Source organism: Macaca mulatta, chromosome 11 (genome assembly GCF_049350105.2).
Source record: "Macaca mulatta isolate MMU2019108-1 chromosome 11, T2T-MMU8v2.0, whole genome shotgun sequence".
NCBI lineage: Eukaryota > Metazoa > Chordata > Mammalia > Primates > Cercopithecidae > Macaca > Macaca mulatta.
This window is the reverse complement of record NC_133416.1, coordinates 8,209,360-8,227,971: the sequence shown is the minus strand read 5'-3', so window position 1 is coordinate 8,227,971 and position 18,612 is coordinate 8,209,360. Positions and strand designations below refer to the sequence as shown.

General features: G+C 43.0%; 1 protein-coding gene across 50 annotated transcripts in view; it reads right to left on the bottom strand.

The window, feature by feature from the left end:
• The window catches only part of PEX5 (peroxisomal biogenesis factor 5), a 60,123-nt gene that overhangs the window by 39,819 nt on the left and 1,692 nt on the right, over nucleotides 1–18,612 (bottom strand). For 6 of the 50 annotated variants that reach the window (XM_015150957.3, XM_015150958.3, XM_077953478.1 and 3 more), the window contains 15 exons: nucleotides 18,318–18,480; nucleotides 18,011–18,046; nucleotides 17,575–17,707; nucleotides 17,226–17,357; nucleotides 11,271–11,373; nucleotides 10,256–10,346; nucleotides 9,751–9,861; nucleotides 9,398–9,490; nucleotides 8,518–8,637; nucleotides 4,617–4,760; nucleotides 4,339–4,409; nucleotides 3,750–3,962; nucleotides 3,237–3,402; nucleotides 2,639–2,796; nucleotides 1,010–2,471 (listed from right to left, as the gene is read on the bottom strand). In XM_015150957.3, coding sequence (XP_015006443.3) covers nucleotides 2,270–2,471; nucleotides 2,639–2,796; nucleotides 3,237–3,402; nucleotides 3,750–3,962; nucleotides 4,339–4,409; nucleotides 4,617–4,760; nucleotides 8,518–8,637; nucleotides 9,398–9,490; nucleotides 9,751–9,861; nucleotides 10,256–10,346; nucleotides 11,271–11,373; nucleotides 17,226–17,357; nucleotides 17,575–17,707; nucleotides 18,011–18,046; nucleotides 18,318–18,464 — 1,920 coding nt within the window. In that variant the 5' untranslated portion in view covers nucleotides 18,465–18,480 and the 3' untranslated portion in view covers nucleotides 1,010–2,269. Of the gene's footprint in view, nucleotides 1–1,009; nucleotides 2,472–2,638; nucleotides 2,797–3,236; nucleotides 3,403–3,749; nucleotides 3,963–4,338; nucleotides 4,410–4,616; nucleotides 4,761–8,517; nucleotides 8,638–9,397; nucleotides 9,491–9,750; nucleotides 9,862–10,255; nucleotides 10,347–11,270; nucleotides 11,374–17,225; nucleotides 17,358–17,574; nucleotides 17,708–18,010; nucleotides 18,047–18,265; nucleotides 18,554–18,612 lie in introns of those variants that run through there. The other 44 variants (XR_013400835.1, XR_013400834.1, XM_077953500.1 and 41 more) reach the window with 23 other exon arrangements.

The following is an 18,612-nucleotide window of genomic DNA, read 5'->3' as shown; positions in this document are numbered from 1 at the left end:
GTTTTTGGTTTTTTTTTTTTTTTTTTGGCAGCTTTTGAGCCAACTGGAAAAAAAAAATTAGACTTTGGTCAAGTATGGTGCTCATCCCTGTGATCCCAGAACTTTGGGAGGCTGAGGCAGGAGGATTCCTTGAGGCCAGGAGTTCAAGACCAGCCTGTTCAACACAGTGAGATCTAGTCTCTATTTGAAAAACTTTTGAAATAAATTTAAAAGTTAGACCTTTTTTGGCCAGGCGCAGTGGCTCACGTCTGTAATCCCAGCACTTTGGGAGGCCAAGGTGGGTGGATTGCCTGAGGACAGGCGTTCGAGACCAGCCTGACCAACATGATGAAACCCCGTCTCTACTAAAAATACAAAATTAGCTGGGCGTGGTGGTGCATGCCTGTAATCCCATCTACTTAGGAGGCTGAGGTAGGAGAATTGCTTGAACCTGGGAGGCAGAGGCTGCAGTGAGCCGAGATCACGCCACTGCACTCCAGCTCGGGCAAAAAGAGTGAAACTCCATCTCAAAAAAAAAAAAAAAAACTTTTTTCCATGTCTAATGTGGCCATAGACATCTATCTCCAAGTATAAATATTTGTATATATTTTAAAATTTTTCCTCAGGATAAATACCCATCTTGATATGGCACTTGATACAGTTCCCGATAAAGGCAGGCAGAGCCAGATGAAAACCTTTAGAAACCCGAAGCGTTGAAAAACTACTATCAAAATCCTTCCATGTAATTCATCATACAGAATGACCTGACAATCATATGGCACTGCACACTTTCCTTTGTAGTAGTAACAGGAGTAAAAATTCATGATTATCGACATCTCTTTCTCCTGCTAGCCGACAGAACAGGAGCCTGTCCCCTGTGCTCTATCACTTTTAGAGGGATGAGCGGGTAACCAATATACCAATGAGAATTTCAAAGACAAAAACCATTGAATCCCAGTCCTCCAAACGCCAGCTCACCTCCTGCCACCCCACTTCATGGCCAGCAGAACTCATACCCACATCAGTTCCATTTATTCTTCGTACAAATATTTTACAGTTTTATTTTTAAATCATTTACACATATTCATACAAAGAAAAATAAATTTAAGGATGGAATCTTGGGACCATGGTAGTTTTAAAAAAAAAAATCTCTCTGATCATTAGCTACTGAAGACAAGGCAAGAGGCTTAGCAGTCATTTCCGGGGGTTAGTGTATCTCCCCATGCAGGGGACAATTGAGAAGAATCCAAGCTGCTCCCTCATCTTCCTTCAATCTTCACCTTCCGGAGATAAGATGGGGGAAGGGGATTTTCCAGTGCTCTCCCCTAGAAACATTTCAAGAAGTACAGCAAAGGCTTATGGTAACACTGAACCTTTTTGCTAGAAATCTGGCAAGATCGCAATTTCTGAACCAACTTTCTAGAAGAGTTAGCTCAATTCCCATTCACAGGTACTTCTAAGAGGAGGAGGGACTGCCGCACTCACCACACCCCCTTCCCATTGGCTCTGTCCTCCCACCAACGTTCCAGAACAGAGCTCTTGATCTCTTCTGATCTAGTCCCTCCCTGCTCCCACCCAGCCTCATTTCACAAGGGAACCTTCCTCCTACACCACACACTCAGACACTCTGTAGCAACTGGCCCTGGCAGCTCCTGAGGACCGCAGCAGTGATGACACAGGACTATTGCATCAGCACCGTGCTCACAGGCAATCAGAGCTCAGCCAGGAGAGGTCCCAGAATGACAGAATTATGAGCACTCCCACCAAAACTCAGCTCTGCTCAACCAAATCAACAATTCAACCAAACAGGCCAACTCCTAACACATCCCATCCAGACAGACATTAGAGGCGCACAGCAGATGAACCTCCTACTTCCACTGCCCAAGGAAGCTGGACTACTACCAATTCCCAGTAAAAGTGGGGGAAAGGACAGACATTACAAATGTGGTAGACCCTATTAGAAATGGCAGCTGATGATAACAGTTACCCTAAATCGTTGGGTCCTACCCAAAAAGCAGCACCAAGAAATGGCATGATGAGCAGAGAGATCTGTAGCTGGATGTACAGCCCTTGAATTACCAAGGGACTCAGAGATAACACAGCTCATTTCCCTACAATTATGTAGGAACTAGAACACAGACTACCCACCCCTACGTTGAGGCAGCTCCTGAAAGGCCGTACCGCTTATGGTCATCAGCCCACCCCCTGGTAGGCCCATTTGGGGAGAGGGAATCACATCCAAAGCAGGGATCCCTCCAGGTGGACACTCACAGGGCAGCCCATCCCACTGTCACTGGGGCAGGCCAAACATAGTTAGGAGGGTGGACAGATCCCGTGCGTCAGCTGCCCCATAGGCATCGCTCTGGCCTAACATAGACAATGCCAAACGCAGGGTGCTCCAGATGTTCTCCGACATGGCGCCTCCTTCACCCCGGGGGCCGCGGCTTTTCCTCTGCATGTTCAGGGCCTCCAGAAAGTGCTCCACAGCCTCCCTGTAAGGAAGAAGAGGAATGAGAGCTATTAAGCTGAACAACAATGGAAGGAAGCAGGTCACCTAGCAGCTAGGGCTGGTTAGTCAAACAGGATCTGAGAATAAGGAGCTAGGGCCAAAGGCAGGGAGAAAAAGCTCATTCATTCATTTCTCAATAGATACTCTCACCGGTGAGCCCCGAGGTTGATGCAGCTGATGCCCAGGTTATAGCGGGACCGGATATAGCCAGGCTGGAGCTCGAGGGCCCGGCGGTAAGCAGCAACTGCTTCTTCACTCTGGTTTCCATTGGCCAGGGTGGCCCCTAGCTTATTCCACAGCAAATAGTCCTGGGAATAGAGAGGCAGAAGGGATGGGAACAGCTTGACTCAGATCAAATTCTGCCCTTCACTCCACCTGTTTCACTATTCTGTTTAGCTAACATGTTTCATCCCATTCCATTCTGAACAGTTCACTGTGGGGCTACAATGTAGCCCCTCTCACCCTATGCAGACTCTCTTATGTCCAGATGACTCTACACTCCCACCCTTCTTCTCCCAACCCTCCGAAGGCAGTCAGTACATAGAACACTGGAATGAAATACCCCAAGACTCCAAAAGTCTGAACAAATTATTCTTTTTTTGTGGGGGTGGGCAGGGCCTTGATTCTCCCACTTCGGCTCCCAAGTAGCTGGGACTACAGGCATGCGCCATCACACTCAGCTTCCCAACAAATGGCTCTTCAATAAGGTACAGAATCATGTCCCATTTCCATTCCTCCCCGGGCTCACATTGGGACGAACGCTGAGGGCAGCTGTGAAGCAGTCCACGGCCTTGTCATACTCCCCACTCAGGTTGAAAAGGACTCCCAAGCCACACTGCACATCAGGGTCAATGGAGGTAGGGTCCAGCCGCACAGCTGCCAGGAAGAGCTCTTTCACTTCAAGAAACAGGGAGCTGGATGAAAAGGAAAAGAAGCACAAAAAAAGTAGGTAGATGAATGTCTCTATTCCCATCCCCCCAAATTAATTCCTTCATTGATCAATCATATCCCCAACATTCATCAATCTATCAGTCATCCCTTCTACTCTCAAAGTCCAATATAGAAGCCTGTTTTTCTATTTCATCCTAGCACTGAACTGTAGAATTCAGACCTCCTTCAAGGTGATCCTAGGTTTCCTATCCCACTCTCAGGACCCTTCAGTCTCAATCTATCCAAACTTCCAAAATCAAGGTCACCCTCCACCCTCCTACTGGGACTTAGGTTACTGTAATTCCTCATCCTAGGAACCCCTCATACTCACTCAGACAACAGAGACCCCAGGATACGCTTGCTGGGGCCCAGTCCTGCCCCACCAGCCCCTTCTTCTGCAGGTGTCACCAGATGGGCATAGGCTGGTGTGTACCGCAGCCAGTCTCGTAGGGTTTCACAGGCCTGTCGCTGCAGGGACTCATTGGTGAAGCTCACGGCCAGAGCCATCAGTGCTGTCTGGTTATCTGGCTTTAGCTCCAGACACCTGTTTGATCAGGGATGGGCAGACTTGATATCCGCAATGACACTGGCACACGTGACCACCCTGGGATCCAAGCCAAGCTTTGAACTGCAGAGTCACAATGGCCTCCCTCACCTGTGACTCCTCTGACATGAGTTAATAAAAAAGTTACAGATCTAAGGGGAAAGTTTTAGCAGCCAAGGAACTAACCAGAGCCCTTCAAATAAAGTCAAAAGCCGATGAAGGAATGGAATTCACTCCAACCCTCAGTTTCAGCATGAGAAAACACTCTCGATAGCACCCAGAAAGCAGACAAGGATCCAGGTCTGCACTTCTGTCATTCAAAAGGTTATATGCAGAGACTTGGAAGCACCTCACCCACACCTTTCGGTGTACTCACCTCCGCAACGCACTGATGGCTAATAGTTCTTGCTCATTCTCTGCCTGGGTGGTACCCAGATGCTGCCAAGCCTAGAGGGAAGTTGACAGATTCCATCACCCCATATTCACCTCTCCATTCGCCCTTCCCCCTGGCTTCTCCCACTCACCATCTCGCTCTCAAGCCCTTATCCTAGGCCACCACCCAGGCCCTAACCCATCTGCACTACCCTCCTTGGGGCCTTTCTCAAGATGGAGGAAGCAGTCTCTAGTCAGAAATCAGAATATGGAGTCACTCACTTCCATGTGCTTAGGATCCTGCTGCACAGCTGCCTCAAAAAGCAGCACAGCATTTGGCAGGTCCCCCTCCTGAAGGCGCCGCAGCCCTTCTTCAAAAGGCTGAGGGTGATCACGCAAGGGGTTCTCCTCCTCAAACTGGTACCCCTACAAGAAAAGCACGTGAGAGACGGACTGAGAGTCGGCACAGTCAGAACAGCAGGGTTGCGAGGATGACAACCAACAGGCGGAGAAGCTGAGGGCCTCCAAACAGGTTCCTGAATTAATTGCTGGCAAATTCTCCATATTATAAAGATCATGTATGACAAAGTAAAATCATTTGGTATCAGGCTCATGCTGCCACCTCCTGTTCATGACACCTGGGAAGCTAGTCAAGTCTACAAACTCATCCACACTGGAAATAAGTTTATTTTAGGAAGTCATCACAGGCTTGCATTCCCACACCTTGATTTCTCACCATCAGGCAGAACATCTCAACAGGATCTGCTTATAGTAATGAGATAAAGTGTCTCTAGCTATTCAAAGTGCGTTTCTTGTTATCCTTCAATAATTAGTGTATAAAGGAAATGTTGTTTGGAGCCCTGCCATTCAAATATAACTCCTCCTTAGCTCACAGTCGTTCCACATGTCCACTAGATGAAACATGTTCAAGCATTTTGAAATTGTTAATTTACTCCCCAATTTCATTCTTAATAATTATGAATATTAATCTGTGTCTGACAGTAAGCAAAACCTGGATCCCAAAATCTAGATGGCAGAGAATACTTCAGAAAGACACCATTCTCCTCCAGCTGAGGATTTCTCACTTTAGAGAAGAGTTCCAATACTATCTGCAAAGCTTTGTCAACTAGCATTTTACACTAGGCAGAGAAGAAATAAGGTAAAGGGGAGGTCACTAGTAAGTTGCAAAATTTGGGACATGCAAATAAAAAGTCCCTTTTTGGAGAGTAAATGGTTACCATCACAGAATAATACACCAGAATGAAAACAAGATGCAAAATGCCAGGTGGAGGTCTTTCTAAATGCAGTTAAGAATACATTCAGATAAAACCGTACAAAATAAAGACATGAGGCCCTTTTTCATTGTTATTGTGAAAATGATAAAGAATGAAAAACACTTAAATCTTACCAGCAAAGTTCTAAGTCATGATCAGGTGCAAATTATTTGTCACAAAATTATTTATCCTGTGTTTAAGAAGAGAGATATGCTACAGTCGATTTGAGATAAATGTATAGAAAGTAATTTATATTGAAAACAAGTGTGTTTTTGGACATCTCTGTAAAATATAAAAACTCAGAAGGCAGAAAATGACCCTAGTTCAGTGATCAGCAAACTTTTTCTGCGAAGGGCCAGATAATAAATATTTCAGGCTTTGTGGATCTGCTGCAACTACTCAACTCTACTGTTGTTGTGTGAAAGCAGCCAGACATAAGTAAACAAATGAGCACGGCTGTCTTCCAATAACATTTTATTTATGGACACTAAAATTTGAATTTTATATAATTTTCACTTGTCACAAAGTATTACTCTTCTTTTGATTTTCTCCAACCATTTAAAAATGTTAAAACCATCCTCAGCTAGTGAATCATTAAAAACATAAAGATTTATTCCAGAAGCCAGTTTGCTGGCCCTTGCCCTAGACTGTTACAGTTCAATAAAACAAATCCTTCCGCATTCAATCTCAACTATTGTTCATCATTACTATGTGTGTTTTAAGCCACTCTACAGAAAACAGAGATTACTGTCATCTATAATGCAATTTCCTAATAAAAGTAATTCCTGCCTCTCAGAGCTACAGAGGACACCAAATGAGAATCTTCACCAATGCCTTACCAAAAAGATTAAGCTCCTATGTGTAAATAGCTATTATCCTCATTGCTCTGGCTACCTCCTTAAGATATAATGGCCTGTATATGACAGCCAGGAGTGATGTGAATGCTCTTCAGGTGTCTTCATTAGATAACACAACAACCCAAAGACACCATCTTGCAACCACAGGATTCTCTAAGTTTCCTCTCATCCATATTATCTATCCTCGTTGAAGTCTCATCAATTGCTGATCAAAGAGGAATTTTCCAAAATTAGAATATTTGCAGAGATGATGGAAAAAGAGTACTCTGGAGGATACATCAAAAACCCACAGAACACAGGATAAGCTTGGCTTCACCGTTACATCCTGAAAAGCCAAACCCATGTCATTAATTTTATCTGATACATGGTCTGGTCTGCTCCAAAATATCATAGGATCAAACTGCACAAATGATCACTACAAAGAGTTTGTCCCATCACATACTTCTCTTTTCTCATAATAGTATATTAGTATCTGCCTGGGCTGCAATGTCAATTGCCTCTGAAAATTTAAGGGCTATCAATAAACAAACAGTACATTCAAAGAGACCCATGAATTTATCTAACAATCAAGAGTCAAATTCATTTTGTTTTTAAAAAGTGCTATTGACAAGGAATTTAATATTAGCTTAAAGCCAGATACTGTCGGAATTGCTTACTACATCACTTTTTTGAGGAACATTGACGCAAGTGTTTTTGTCCTAATTTTGCAATATCCCAAAGTATCAATGATATCAAGTAGGGCTCAAGAATCCACAAACATACTTTTAAAGTTTTTAATTACAAAATGTATTCTCGCCAGCATGTCATAAATATGAGAGTAATAAATGATAAAAGAAAATGCTGCTCATACAAAACTAGTATTACGTCTATATGTATCAAAAGCATGGACATTTTTACATAAATATATAAATTTCCATTTATAAGTTGATGGGGCCTACATGACTTATCAAATTGTTAATACAAAATAATAACAAAAGTGTTATCTACATGTCCTTCAGTTCTTCCTTATCAAAATTATATACAATTAACTCATAGATTGGTGAAATATATGGTAAGGTCCCAGCTATCTTTTCCCTTATATCACACAGGATAGTTAGAAAAATCCAGATCAGACTGGAATAATAAACACAATCATATCTTTCCTAATACTGTTCTTCACTGGCTCTCAAACCCTAGCCTTTTTCTGAACTGCATCTTCCCGTCTTTGCATAGCTCCCTTATTACATCAAGATCCATCTCCAGCACCCTAGTTTGCATCTCAGGCCCTGGTTCCAGCCCCAGAATACTTTCCCAGCCATATCTCAACTGAGAAAAAGACATCACTACTCACCTCCCCAGTTCCTGTTTTGCCTTTTTTTAAAACCGAGTGAGTCTTTCCCCTCTTCATGCTTTAACTCAGGAGTTCAGTTATTAAACACATCCCCAAATATCCTACAACCCACAGGTAGATTTGTTTTTTAGCAAGACCCCAGAAGTAACATATGCTTCTAAGTCAACAGCACCATATGCAAAATGCAATCATCTTTCATACTAGTAGGAAATTTCCCTAATATTTAAGTTATTTAATATAAATTATTTGAAAACCCTAAATTAGGGCAAGTGGCTAGTACCTATAAAAGATAAGAACTTAAAATGAACGTGTGAGTTTAAAAAGTAAACAGATAGTAAGATGTGGAGGCAAAGGGATAGTCTGCCCACTAACACTCCCCACCAAAGGAGTCAGCAGTCTTCTCAAAAAGCTCCCAATCTGACCTCCAAGCACAGCTACTTCCTCTGTGCTCTTAATGCGGCAAGCAAGTGCAAACCTCCTTCACAGGTGTTGTGTACTGGATTGTCGTTATTGACAAAGGTAGTCTCAGTAACATCTATATCCCAAGAATAAAGTATATACTCAATCACTGAAGAGGAAGGGCAAGGGAATGATTCAGACTTCTTTTCATGGAAAGGGACTCAAGAAAATACTTAAAAGCACCCTTCAAATTCAGGATTAAAGGAAACATATTAAAAAGAAGGAAGTTCTGGAACCTGAAAAACTAAGAGTTTTTACCTTACCTTATCATAGGTAGCTGACGTGAGGTCATCATAGTCAGAAAGCCAGGGGTGAGCCTCAGCATCCCGTTTTGCCATCTCCTCCAACTCTGCCTGCAACTTGTCCCAGAAATCGACATCAGACTGTAAGGAAGGGAAGGCGGATAGAAAAAGGAGATCCATCATGACCACCCCACCCCACTCTCAGCTCTGCTGGGACTGATTCCCTAAGGCAGCAGTTCTTGAATTTCAACATGGTTAAGAATCATGTGAATAACTTTTTAAAAATGCAGATGGCCGGATCCTATCCCCAGATACTTATTTAGTAGTCTGGGGTGATGGCCAGAAATCTGTAGTTTAGTTTTGTTTTGTTTTGTTTACTTTTTTGTTTGAGACAGAGTTTTGCTCTTGTTGCCCAGGCTAGAGTGCAACGGCATGATCTCATCTCGTTGCAACCTCCAACTCCCAGGTTCAAGCGATTATCCTGCCTCAGCCTCCCAAGTAGCTGGGATTACAGGCATGCGCCACCACACCACGCAAATTTTGTATTTTTAGTAGAGACATGGGGTTTCTCCATGTTGTTGAGGCTGGTCTCAAACTCCTAACCTCAGGTCATCCACCCACCTCGGGCTCCCAAAGTGCTGAGATTATAGGCATGAGCCACCATGTGTGGCCCAGAAATCTGCATTTTTGAACAGCACCCACCCCATCCCCAAGCAACTCTGACACAGATGATCCAGGACAGTTTGCACCATCTTTGATGTTCATACACCCACTCACTCCAAGGCACCCACTCACTCCAAGGCACCCACTCACTCCAAGGCACCCACTCACTCCAAGACACCCACTCACTCCAAGGAGTGTTTTCTTTCGGGTTGCCTCCTCCTGCACTATCTGCTCTCACCTCTATAGCTGACTTGGCTCGTTCAAACTCCATATCAAGGGCAGATGTGTTTACTGGTCTTGTGAACTGGTCAACCCAGGCATCTGATGTGCCCTGTGACAAAAAAGGATGGTCAGTACCACCACCACCAACTTTCCACCCTTCAGACACACACTAAATACCCACTAAACACCACCAACCTGGGTACTTCTGAGAAAACCATTCTCAGAATCTCTTTCCCACCCACTTGGGACCTGGGTGCTATCAAGACAAGCTGGCCTCATCCTTCCCCATCGGGGACCACTGACCACTGAACCCATGGCCTGGGCCATCAGCTGGCTCTGAAGTGGGACTGGAAAGTGACAATGTCCTACCTGCTGCTGTATAAACTCTGCTGCCCACTGTTCTGCCTGAGCTCGGCCCGACCCTGCACCGGACTCCAGGGACACCTGCCCTTCGCCAATCTGCCGCACGAATTTCAGGAACTGGGGCACAGAGACACACACAGGCCACTTGGGAAAGGACTTCCAGGTGTGCACTCTCAATCATGCCCAAGAGGAGCCTGTACTCACCCCTCCCCTGACCATCTCTAGCTGCAGACAAGATATGCTAAAGACGCTAAAAGAAGTAGAGAGCAAAAAGAAAGGGATTTCTGGCTCTAAAGACGTGAAAAGGCATCAGAAACAAGAGTTAGGAGGCAAGGAGTTGAGGGAATGAACACTAGCAGGAAGAGGCAGGATCTTAAGTCTCTGTTCTACAGACAGGAAGGAAGAGACCCAGGATCTCTTCTCCTTCTCTTTAAACTGGGGTAAGGGAAGCGAGATTCTTGCCTTCCAAAACCAGCTCTGCTGGGCAAAGCAGCAGAGGGATGTGGCTCACCTCAGAATTAGCCAATTTGGGGTCATCCACTTTGGCCACAAAGTCACTGGCCGTGTGCTGCAGATCCTCCTCAGAATGATATTCATCGTACCTGGAACGGGTAAGAACTAATTTTACACATTAGTCTGCCATCACCTTCCCCATGCGACTCCCCACTCCTAGCCCATGACAATGACAGTTCCTATGGGGGAACTCCATTCTTCTGTTGAGAACCTACAAACTCCAATTTGCATTATAGAAGGACATTTGGGCAGGAGTGTGAAAGTACTAGCTACATCCTTTTACCTCTCCCTTTCCCAAACATATCTTTGCATATAGATGTGATAGTAGCAGGCTCAAAATTAAGAAGGGAACAAGGTAAAATTATGAGCTTTAAGATGTAGTTATGAACTTCATATAGGATAGTTAGGATTCTTGAAAAATATATATATTTACATATATACATATATTTTAAAATGACCTGAAAACTCCCTTCCTCCCAAATACAGCTGATATGTATATATGTATATATACATGTGTGTATACATATGTGCATGTATGTATATACATGTATGTGTATGCATGTGTATGTGTATGTGCAGGCATATATACATGTGTATGTATCTACATGTGTATATATGTATACGTGTATGTGTATACATGTATGTGTATATACACATGTACATATACATGTATATATGTATGCATGTATACATATGTGTATGTGTGTGTGGCTCTGTGTGTGCACATGCATGTGCTTTTTTTTTTTTAAAGACAAAGTCTTACTATGTTGCTCGGGCCAGACTTGACCTCCTGGGCCCAAGTAATCCTCCTACCTCAGTTTCCCGAGTACAGGCACACAACCACCCAGTCCTTGACTACATTTGAACCATAAATTCACAGGAGTAATAATCCAACGGGAAATCTTAAGTAATAAAGTAAGTTGGTTTGAGAACGTGGATGGAGGAGGTTAGAGGAGGCTGGAAAACTCTCCATACTCCTTTCACAGGATTTGGAAAGGGGCAGCTGAACTCACCAGCGATCGGTGGCTGTTCCCTCAGGTTCTCCCAGCCACAGCTTCTCCTCTGATTGCTCCAAATATTCCTCAGCCCAGCGGGCGGGGGACACAGACAAGGGGTCTGCAAGGAGCAGAGAGGTGGGGAAATCACACGGGTTCATTCAGTGTGGGCTCAGGGAAAGGGAAAGAGATGTCCACATTCAACTGACCCTCTTAGCCACACCAAAGCAGACAAAGCTCTGTTGACTCCCTCAGAAACCCCTGGTCAAAAGAATATACTACTAAATTTTCAACAAACTCAATATCCAACCCATTCTCAAGGAGCCTGGGGCAGAAATTTACCGAGAGTTGGGAACGGGAGATCAAATAAGGAAGCTCAGGAAAGGATTAAGAACCAAACTCTTTTGCTTGAAGTACAAGATATTTCAGTAAGAAATAGGAAGCAGAAGGGCCTTCACTTTCCTCAAAAGTACAGCAGAGAGCCAGTAAGGAGTGAAGGGAGCACAGAAGGGCTCCTGTTCCTTAACCAACCCTCTGGTTTGTTCTCCCTCTACCCCGAGTTCACATAATCCCGGCCAAAGGAGCCTTATTTCATTGTAATTTGCCTACCAAGAGAACCAGAGAAGTGGAATGCTAGGCTAGAATGAAAGATACATGGATCTGCTCTTCCCTATGGATGTCTGGTGGGTTTTTTCATTTTTTAATTGAAATATAACATACAAATATGAAACCATACAATGTCTACCAAACGTAAGTGTACAGCTAAACTAACGTCCACATATGAATACACTCACATAACCACCACCCGGATCAAGACACAGAATGTTTACAGTTCCCTCACAGGCTACCTCAGTCTCCCAGCCCACAGAAGTAAACACTATTCTGACTTTTCTCACTTTTGATTATCTTTGAGTAGCTATGTTTTTTCAGTCTAAATCTAGAAACTGTCTCAGAAGCTCTAGTGACGAAGGGGACTGCTGCAACATCAGAATAAACCTATCAAGGCAACAAACTCAATGAGGGTGCTGAACTGTTTTTCAACCTCCAGGACTTTGCCCTTAATATCCTGAAGCCAGAAAAACAACAAGGAGACTGACTGCGGGCCCTAAAGAACAAGGAAACAAAGAGAAGCTACAAGCCTGCAGTGTTCTTTCCTTCTGCCCTGTGTCCAGAACTAATCTTACTCGTTAGTCTGCCACCATTTTCCCCAGCTATTCCCCCCTCCTGGCCCATGACAAGGACAGTTCCCAAGGGGGAACTCCATTCTCTTGTTGAGAACCTACTAACTCCAATTTGCATTAAAGAGGGACATTTGGGCAGGGCTGTGAAAGTATTAGCTGATACTAGCAGTCTGTCCCTAGTTTCAAGATCTGACTGCCCTTGCTTTTAACAGTGAGAAAGTCAACTTACCCCTTTGGTATTAAAGTATAAAAACTTTTACTCCATTTTAACTGAGACTTTGCCTGAATAATGTCAACAAAGTAGTCTCAAAATCTGAGCATGAAATGTCAAATGTGAAAAACAAAGGATCAAGATTCTCAGAATACCCCTAATTATAAAAAATAATTACTACTTATTACATTATATATTATAATGTATATAAGACATTATACACATACATCATTATACATTATACATATACCTTATAATATATAATGTATAATGTAATAAGAAATATGGTTGGCAATCGTTTTTTGACCATAGATCCGGTCTCTTAATTTCAAGGACTCTCAAAAATTCAATGCAGATTCTGCTCACTAGCTCTTACAGGAAGCATTTCTCTTCCATTTGCCCCAATGAGACTGTTGCCTCAAGTGTGGAGACAGAAAGGAGATGCTTAATACTCAAAGAGACTTTAAGATCTCCTAGTTCCTTAGTTCCATTCTTAGTTGAAATTCTTAGTTCCATTCTGTTGAAAAATAACTACTCCCTCCTCAACTCTCCAATCGCTCCTAACTCTCAACTACAGTATTTTACAAAAGCATATTCTGGTCCTAAGTGCTCCTCAAATTCACAGAAAATATTTCAAATTGCTATGAAATGGTCCTCTCAAGGACAAAAAAAAAAAAAAAACAGAAAAAATACAAAGCACCTTTGAATTTTTACAACAGACATGAGGACTTAACAATAGATATGAGGCAGTTTAGGGAAAAAAATCCCAGAGCTGAGAAAAGCCATCCTCAAATTTTGGTATTTGGCCATATTAGCCACAAGACCCAGAATTTCTTGGCATTGGGAACCTACTCCAACGAAAGAGTCAAATAACCAAAAGAATCAGAAGAGTAACACATTGCCTTCACAACCTTTGAGAAATTTCTACAGAAAATCAGATCCACGTGGATACATCTGAGATCAAGGCAACTAAGGTCTAAAGAGGGGATGCCCCTGCCTGAGGTCATAGATTAGCAGAGTGAGAACAACCTAGATACCAAATATCCCACTCAAAATGTGCGCCTCATATAATTTCTCATTGTTTACTCATTCCTTCTAGGCACATCTTTCCCAAGCTCAAAATTCAAAAACTCAGAACTTGCTACTACTCTTACTCATGAAAGTTTCTGTGTCTGCTAAATAGCAGCACTGTGGAGAAGAATACAGGTTCTAGGGTCAGCCTACCCACATTTAAATCCTAACTCCATCATTTATTCACTGTGCATCTTCAGACGAGTTACTCAACCTTCTTAAGTTTCCATGTCCTTATCGTTAAAGCAGAGATAACAGTAGGGGCTGCTGTGAAGACCAACGCACACAGTAACAAATGTTAGCTATTATCATTAGTCTGCTCATGGCAAACTTGTACCAAAAACAGAAAACATCACAATGAGACTGTTATTCCAAAGCCTCTCCTCCACCATCCAGAAAAGATCTGTTGCCAGTTATCTTCTGCTACTGCTATCTGTGGCTTTTCCCATGAAAGTGCAGGTTTATCTCTCACGATTATCCTATGAACCTCATATACCATGTCAACCGAAGCTGTCTAAATTTAAGAACCCTGAAAGATGTGTTTTATCTCCAGATCTGAGCAAACACAAGATTTTTTGGCCCAGAAGACTTAAGACAGGGGAATTCCATCACAAAATAAGGTAAGCTAAAAAAATGAGCTTCATGTGGTGAGAGAATAGTTCTGTATCTCGATCGTGATGGTGCTTACACAAATCTACACATTTAATAAAATTGCATAAAACACACACACAAATAAGGGCATGTGAAACTGGTAAAACCTAAAGAACTCTGATGATTGAAACAAGGGCAATTTCTTGATTTTGATCTCTGCATAACTGTTACGTAAAATGTTACCACTGGAGGAGATTGGGTAAAGGGTACACAGAACCTTCCTATACTTTTTTTTTTTTTTGCAACTTCCAGGGAAACTAAGTACTTCCAAATAAAAAATTTAAATTTAAATAACTGAGCTGCAAAGTTCTTTTTAAAGTTGATTTTTACTCTTAACAACGAAGATTTTAAAATAAGAACTTAAAGAGTATAGCCTTCTTTCATCTCAAAATCTACTTATCTATAAAACCACAGTTAACCTACACAATTGATGTATCAGCCACAAATGCTATAATTAAAAATGAAGGATAATAAAAAAAAGTCAGTTATGACAAAACCAACTCCTTTCCTTTAGCTTTTTCTCCCAGACCTCCATTCATTCATTCAATACCAGAGGCCTGCTACATGCAAAGCAATATATTGCTGCAAGAAGACATTTTTATGAAGGCAGACTTCAAACAGCTCAATTCCAGTTCTAAGGTGTGCATGCCTCTGCCTCTGTGAAACAGGCACAATTCCCAAAGAATATACAAAATACTAGAAGAGCTCTACTAAGAGCATTTAATAGTGAGACAGATCCAACATGTTTTTCTAAAGTTGTTTTGCATTTCAAGTTAAGGAAGATTTTACCGGCTGCACGCAATTCAGGCAATTATAACAAAAATTTCATCCATCTCAATGCTCATAGTAGCAATGATTTTTTTGAGTTATCAAAAATGACTAATGCCCACATTACAACAGAAGCCCCTCTGTGATAAGAGATAGCACTTAAGTCTATGGTTTATGTGAAAAACTGAGTTTCTGTCTAGGAGAGGTTCAGATTTTTAACTTGTGGCAATTTCACAAAGAATCTCAACTTGAGGGAGGGTGCAGTGGTTCACGCTTGTAATCCCAGCACTTTGGGAGGCTGAGGTGGATTACTTAAGGTCAGGAGTTCAAGACTAGCCTGGCCAACATGGTGAAACCCTGTCTCTACTAAAAATACCAAAATTAGCCAGGCATAGTGAAACACACTTGTAGTCCCAGCTACTCAGGAGGCTGAGATGGGAGAATTCCTTGAACCCAGGAAGCAGAGGTTGCAGTGAGTAGAGATCACACCACTGCACTCCACCCTGGGTGACAGAGCCAAGACCCTGTCTCAACAAAAAAAAAAAAAAAAAAAAAAAAAGAATCTCAAGAGTCACACAGACATGAGTTTGAGTATCATCTCTATTATTCAATGATTTTGCACAAAGTATTTAACTTTTCCAAATCTCAGTCTCCTCATCTATAAAATGAGTGGAAAATATCCACCTTGTAAGTGTTACTGTGAAGTTCTAATGAGCTTAAGAAGATAAAATGCTCAGCACTATTAACAAAGCCAAGAGCACCTACTGTTCTACCTTACCTCCAACTTATGGGTGGGAAAGAGACACATGATAAAACAGACCCACAGATCTTATTAAAGATGAGTTTTAGTTTTTAGATTTGGGGTTTTTCTCTTGTGTGCGGAGAAGCCCATCCTAAACATGGGCCTCCTTCACACACATTTGTCCCTGATCAGATAGGCTTAAGGTAAGAAGAATCAATCCTAAAGGATGCAAGGAGCAATGGATGCTCTCAAGGAAAATTAGGCTGAGACCTTGAAATCTGTAGCAAAGCAAGACAGAACATAAATTAAAATGGTGGGGGTAGAAACCAATCCAGTCCCTTTAATCACCTCAGAAAAATTCAGGAACCATGATGATGGGACTCCCCGAGATCCTGGAACTTTGTAACTTTCTCCATGTGTATCTCTTGTTATTCTTGATTTCTTAAACTGGAAAAAGGCTAACTTTTGAGAGCAAGCAGGAAGAGGAAAGCTGAAGAGACTGCCCTTCCCACCATGTCCCTGATTAGATAGGCTTAGGGCAAGAAGAATCAATCATAAAAGATGCAGGGAGCAATGGATGCTTTCAAAGAGGAAAAATTAGGCTGCGACCTTTAAATCTGTAGCAAAGCAAGAAGAGCATAAATTGCAGGCCTGGCAGTATAGCATCACAGTTAAGGCCGCAGGGTCAGGAATCTTTCAAATCCAGGATCAAATCCCAACTCTACCACTGACAAAGCTGTGTAACCTTGGGCACACTTCACCTCTAAGCCTCAATTCTCTTATCTTTAAACTAGGTCTAAAAACAGTAACTACTCTCAAGGAGAGTAAGGAGACAATGCATTCAAAGCATGTAACACAAGGCCTAGAACATAACTATCATTATTAATTTTTTTTATGATCATCATGGTATGGTCTTTACCTTCTAAAACCACATATTTCAGGCACTTGAACGTCACAATACTCTGAAGGCCCCAGTTCTGTTCAAAATAACTTAATGCCAGAATCCCAGGTGCCGCAGTGAATACTCTCCTCTTCAGCAACACTGCCATCCATCCAATCTGCAGATCCTCTCCACCAAACCACAGTGATAAAGCTCCAGGTAACAAAAAGGACAACCTACCTCTTCGTTCTCTCTATCCAAAAGCTCTTATCTAGTACAAACCCAGTCCTCTGTTTAATATACATTTCATTCTGTTATCACCTAAGGGAAATTGAGTTCAGTACCCTAACCCTCTAGAAATGAGTCATGAGGCCAGAAAAATCATAATCACGCTACACCCTGAACAGGGGAAGGGCATAGAATTCTGCCCCATAGAAGCCAGTATAGATTTTCCCATAACAAGCTTCACCTGTAACTTCAGAGATGAATTCTTGGGACCAGTCAGTCTCATTATAATCCTGAGTTACATCCACAGCATCTCCAGCTGCAAGAAACTCCTGGGCCCAGTTCTCAGACAAGGCCAAGTCTGCCACACCAGGCGCTTAAAAGAGAAAGAGAGAAAGAAAACTAAGACAGAAGCAATACATACCATTCCATCATGCCTAAAGAACCCTGAGTACACGTGAAAACACTCTGTTACTTTTTCTGTTTCCTTCTGCATCTCAGTTCCCCAATGCCAGCAGCATCCAATGGAACCCCCCTCCTTGGCCCTGGCTACATGGAAAACAATCTCCCCTCCCACTAGACTCCGGACTCACCTCTCTGGGGAGCCTGGCGGAAGTTTGACTGTTCAATCTGCTGCATCTCAGCCAGGAGGTCATCCATCTTGAAGGTCTGAGGGGCACGGGACACAAGGGGTGCATTCTGGTCCTGCAGGAATTCAGCCACCAACTGCCAGAAGAGAAATGATGAAATGAACCCATAGGGTCAGGAGGCCCCAGCAAAAGACAGGACCTACTGGAGGGGGATCCCAATGTCAGATACAAGGAAAGGAAAACACAGAAACTGGAGACACACAAACAGAAATTGTCTTTGCATAGATTTAGAAGCACAAAAAAAATACATTTAAAAACAAGCAGGCATTCTCATTTGGTCAGGAAAGCCCAAAAATTGAAATATGGGTGAACTAAGTTTAAAGGTAAAAACACAATGGGCAAGAGAAAAATGGGACAGAAAAGAGACTGGTCTATTTACCTCATCTTCAGAAGCTACTCCCAAAGGCTTGGAGGCCTAAGAGAGAAAGACAGAGACGCAAAATGGTGCAGTTCCTTTAAAATGAGGGGTTGATGAAGACCACAGGCATCTGAGCCTCGGTTTGTCCATCCATAAAATGGTTGCCTTTATTTAAAGGTGCACAAGGTTTTCTAGTGTTTAGTAAACGCTCATTAAGTGGTAACTACTATGATTTGCAACACAATAGAGAAAGCAGTTATACCAACATGTACAAACAGCCCCTCCACCTCAGACCACCACCTGGACTTTCCACCTCAAGAACACTCACTGCCTCAGAGGCTGGGGCTCCAGGGGGCCAGGGGCCAGGCCTCAATCCCTCCTGCCGAAGGGCCTTGTCCTGGGTGAAGTGCCCGGCTAGCTTCATGAGCGGGTTGGCACCCCCGCATTCGGCCTCCACCAGCTCCCGCATTGCCATGGTGACCGCCAGCTCTCTGATGGACACAGGAGGTTTGGAACTGAAGTACCGAAGCCAGACTCTTCCCAGACCCACAACTCTGCCCGCACCTGAGGAAGGCACACAGGCGTCTGCCCCGCACTGGCCGCCCTCCACCCCAGTGCCTTTT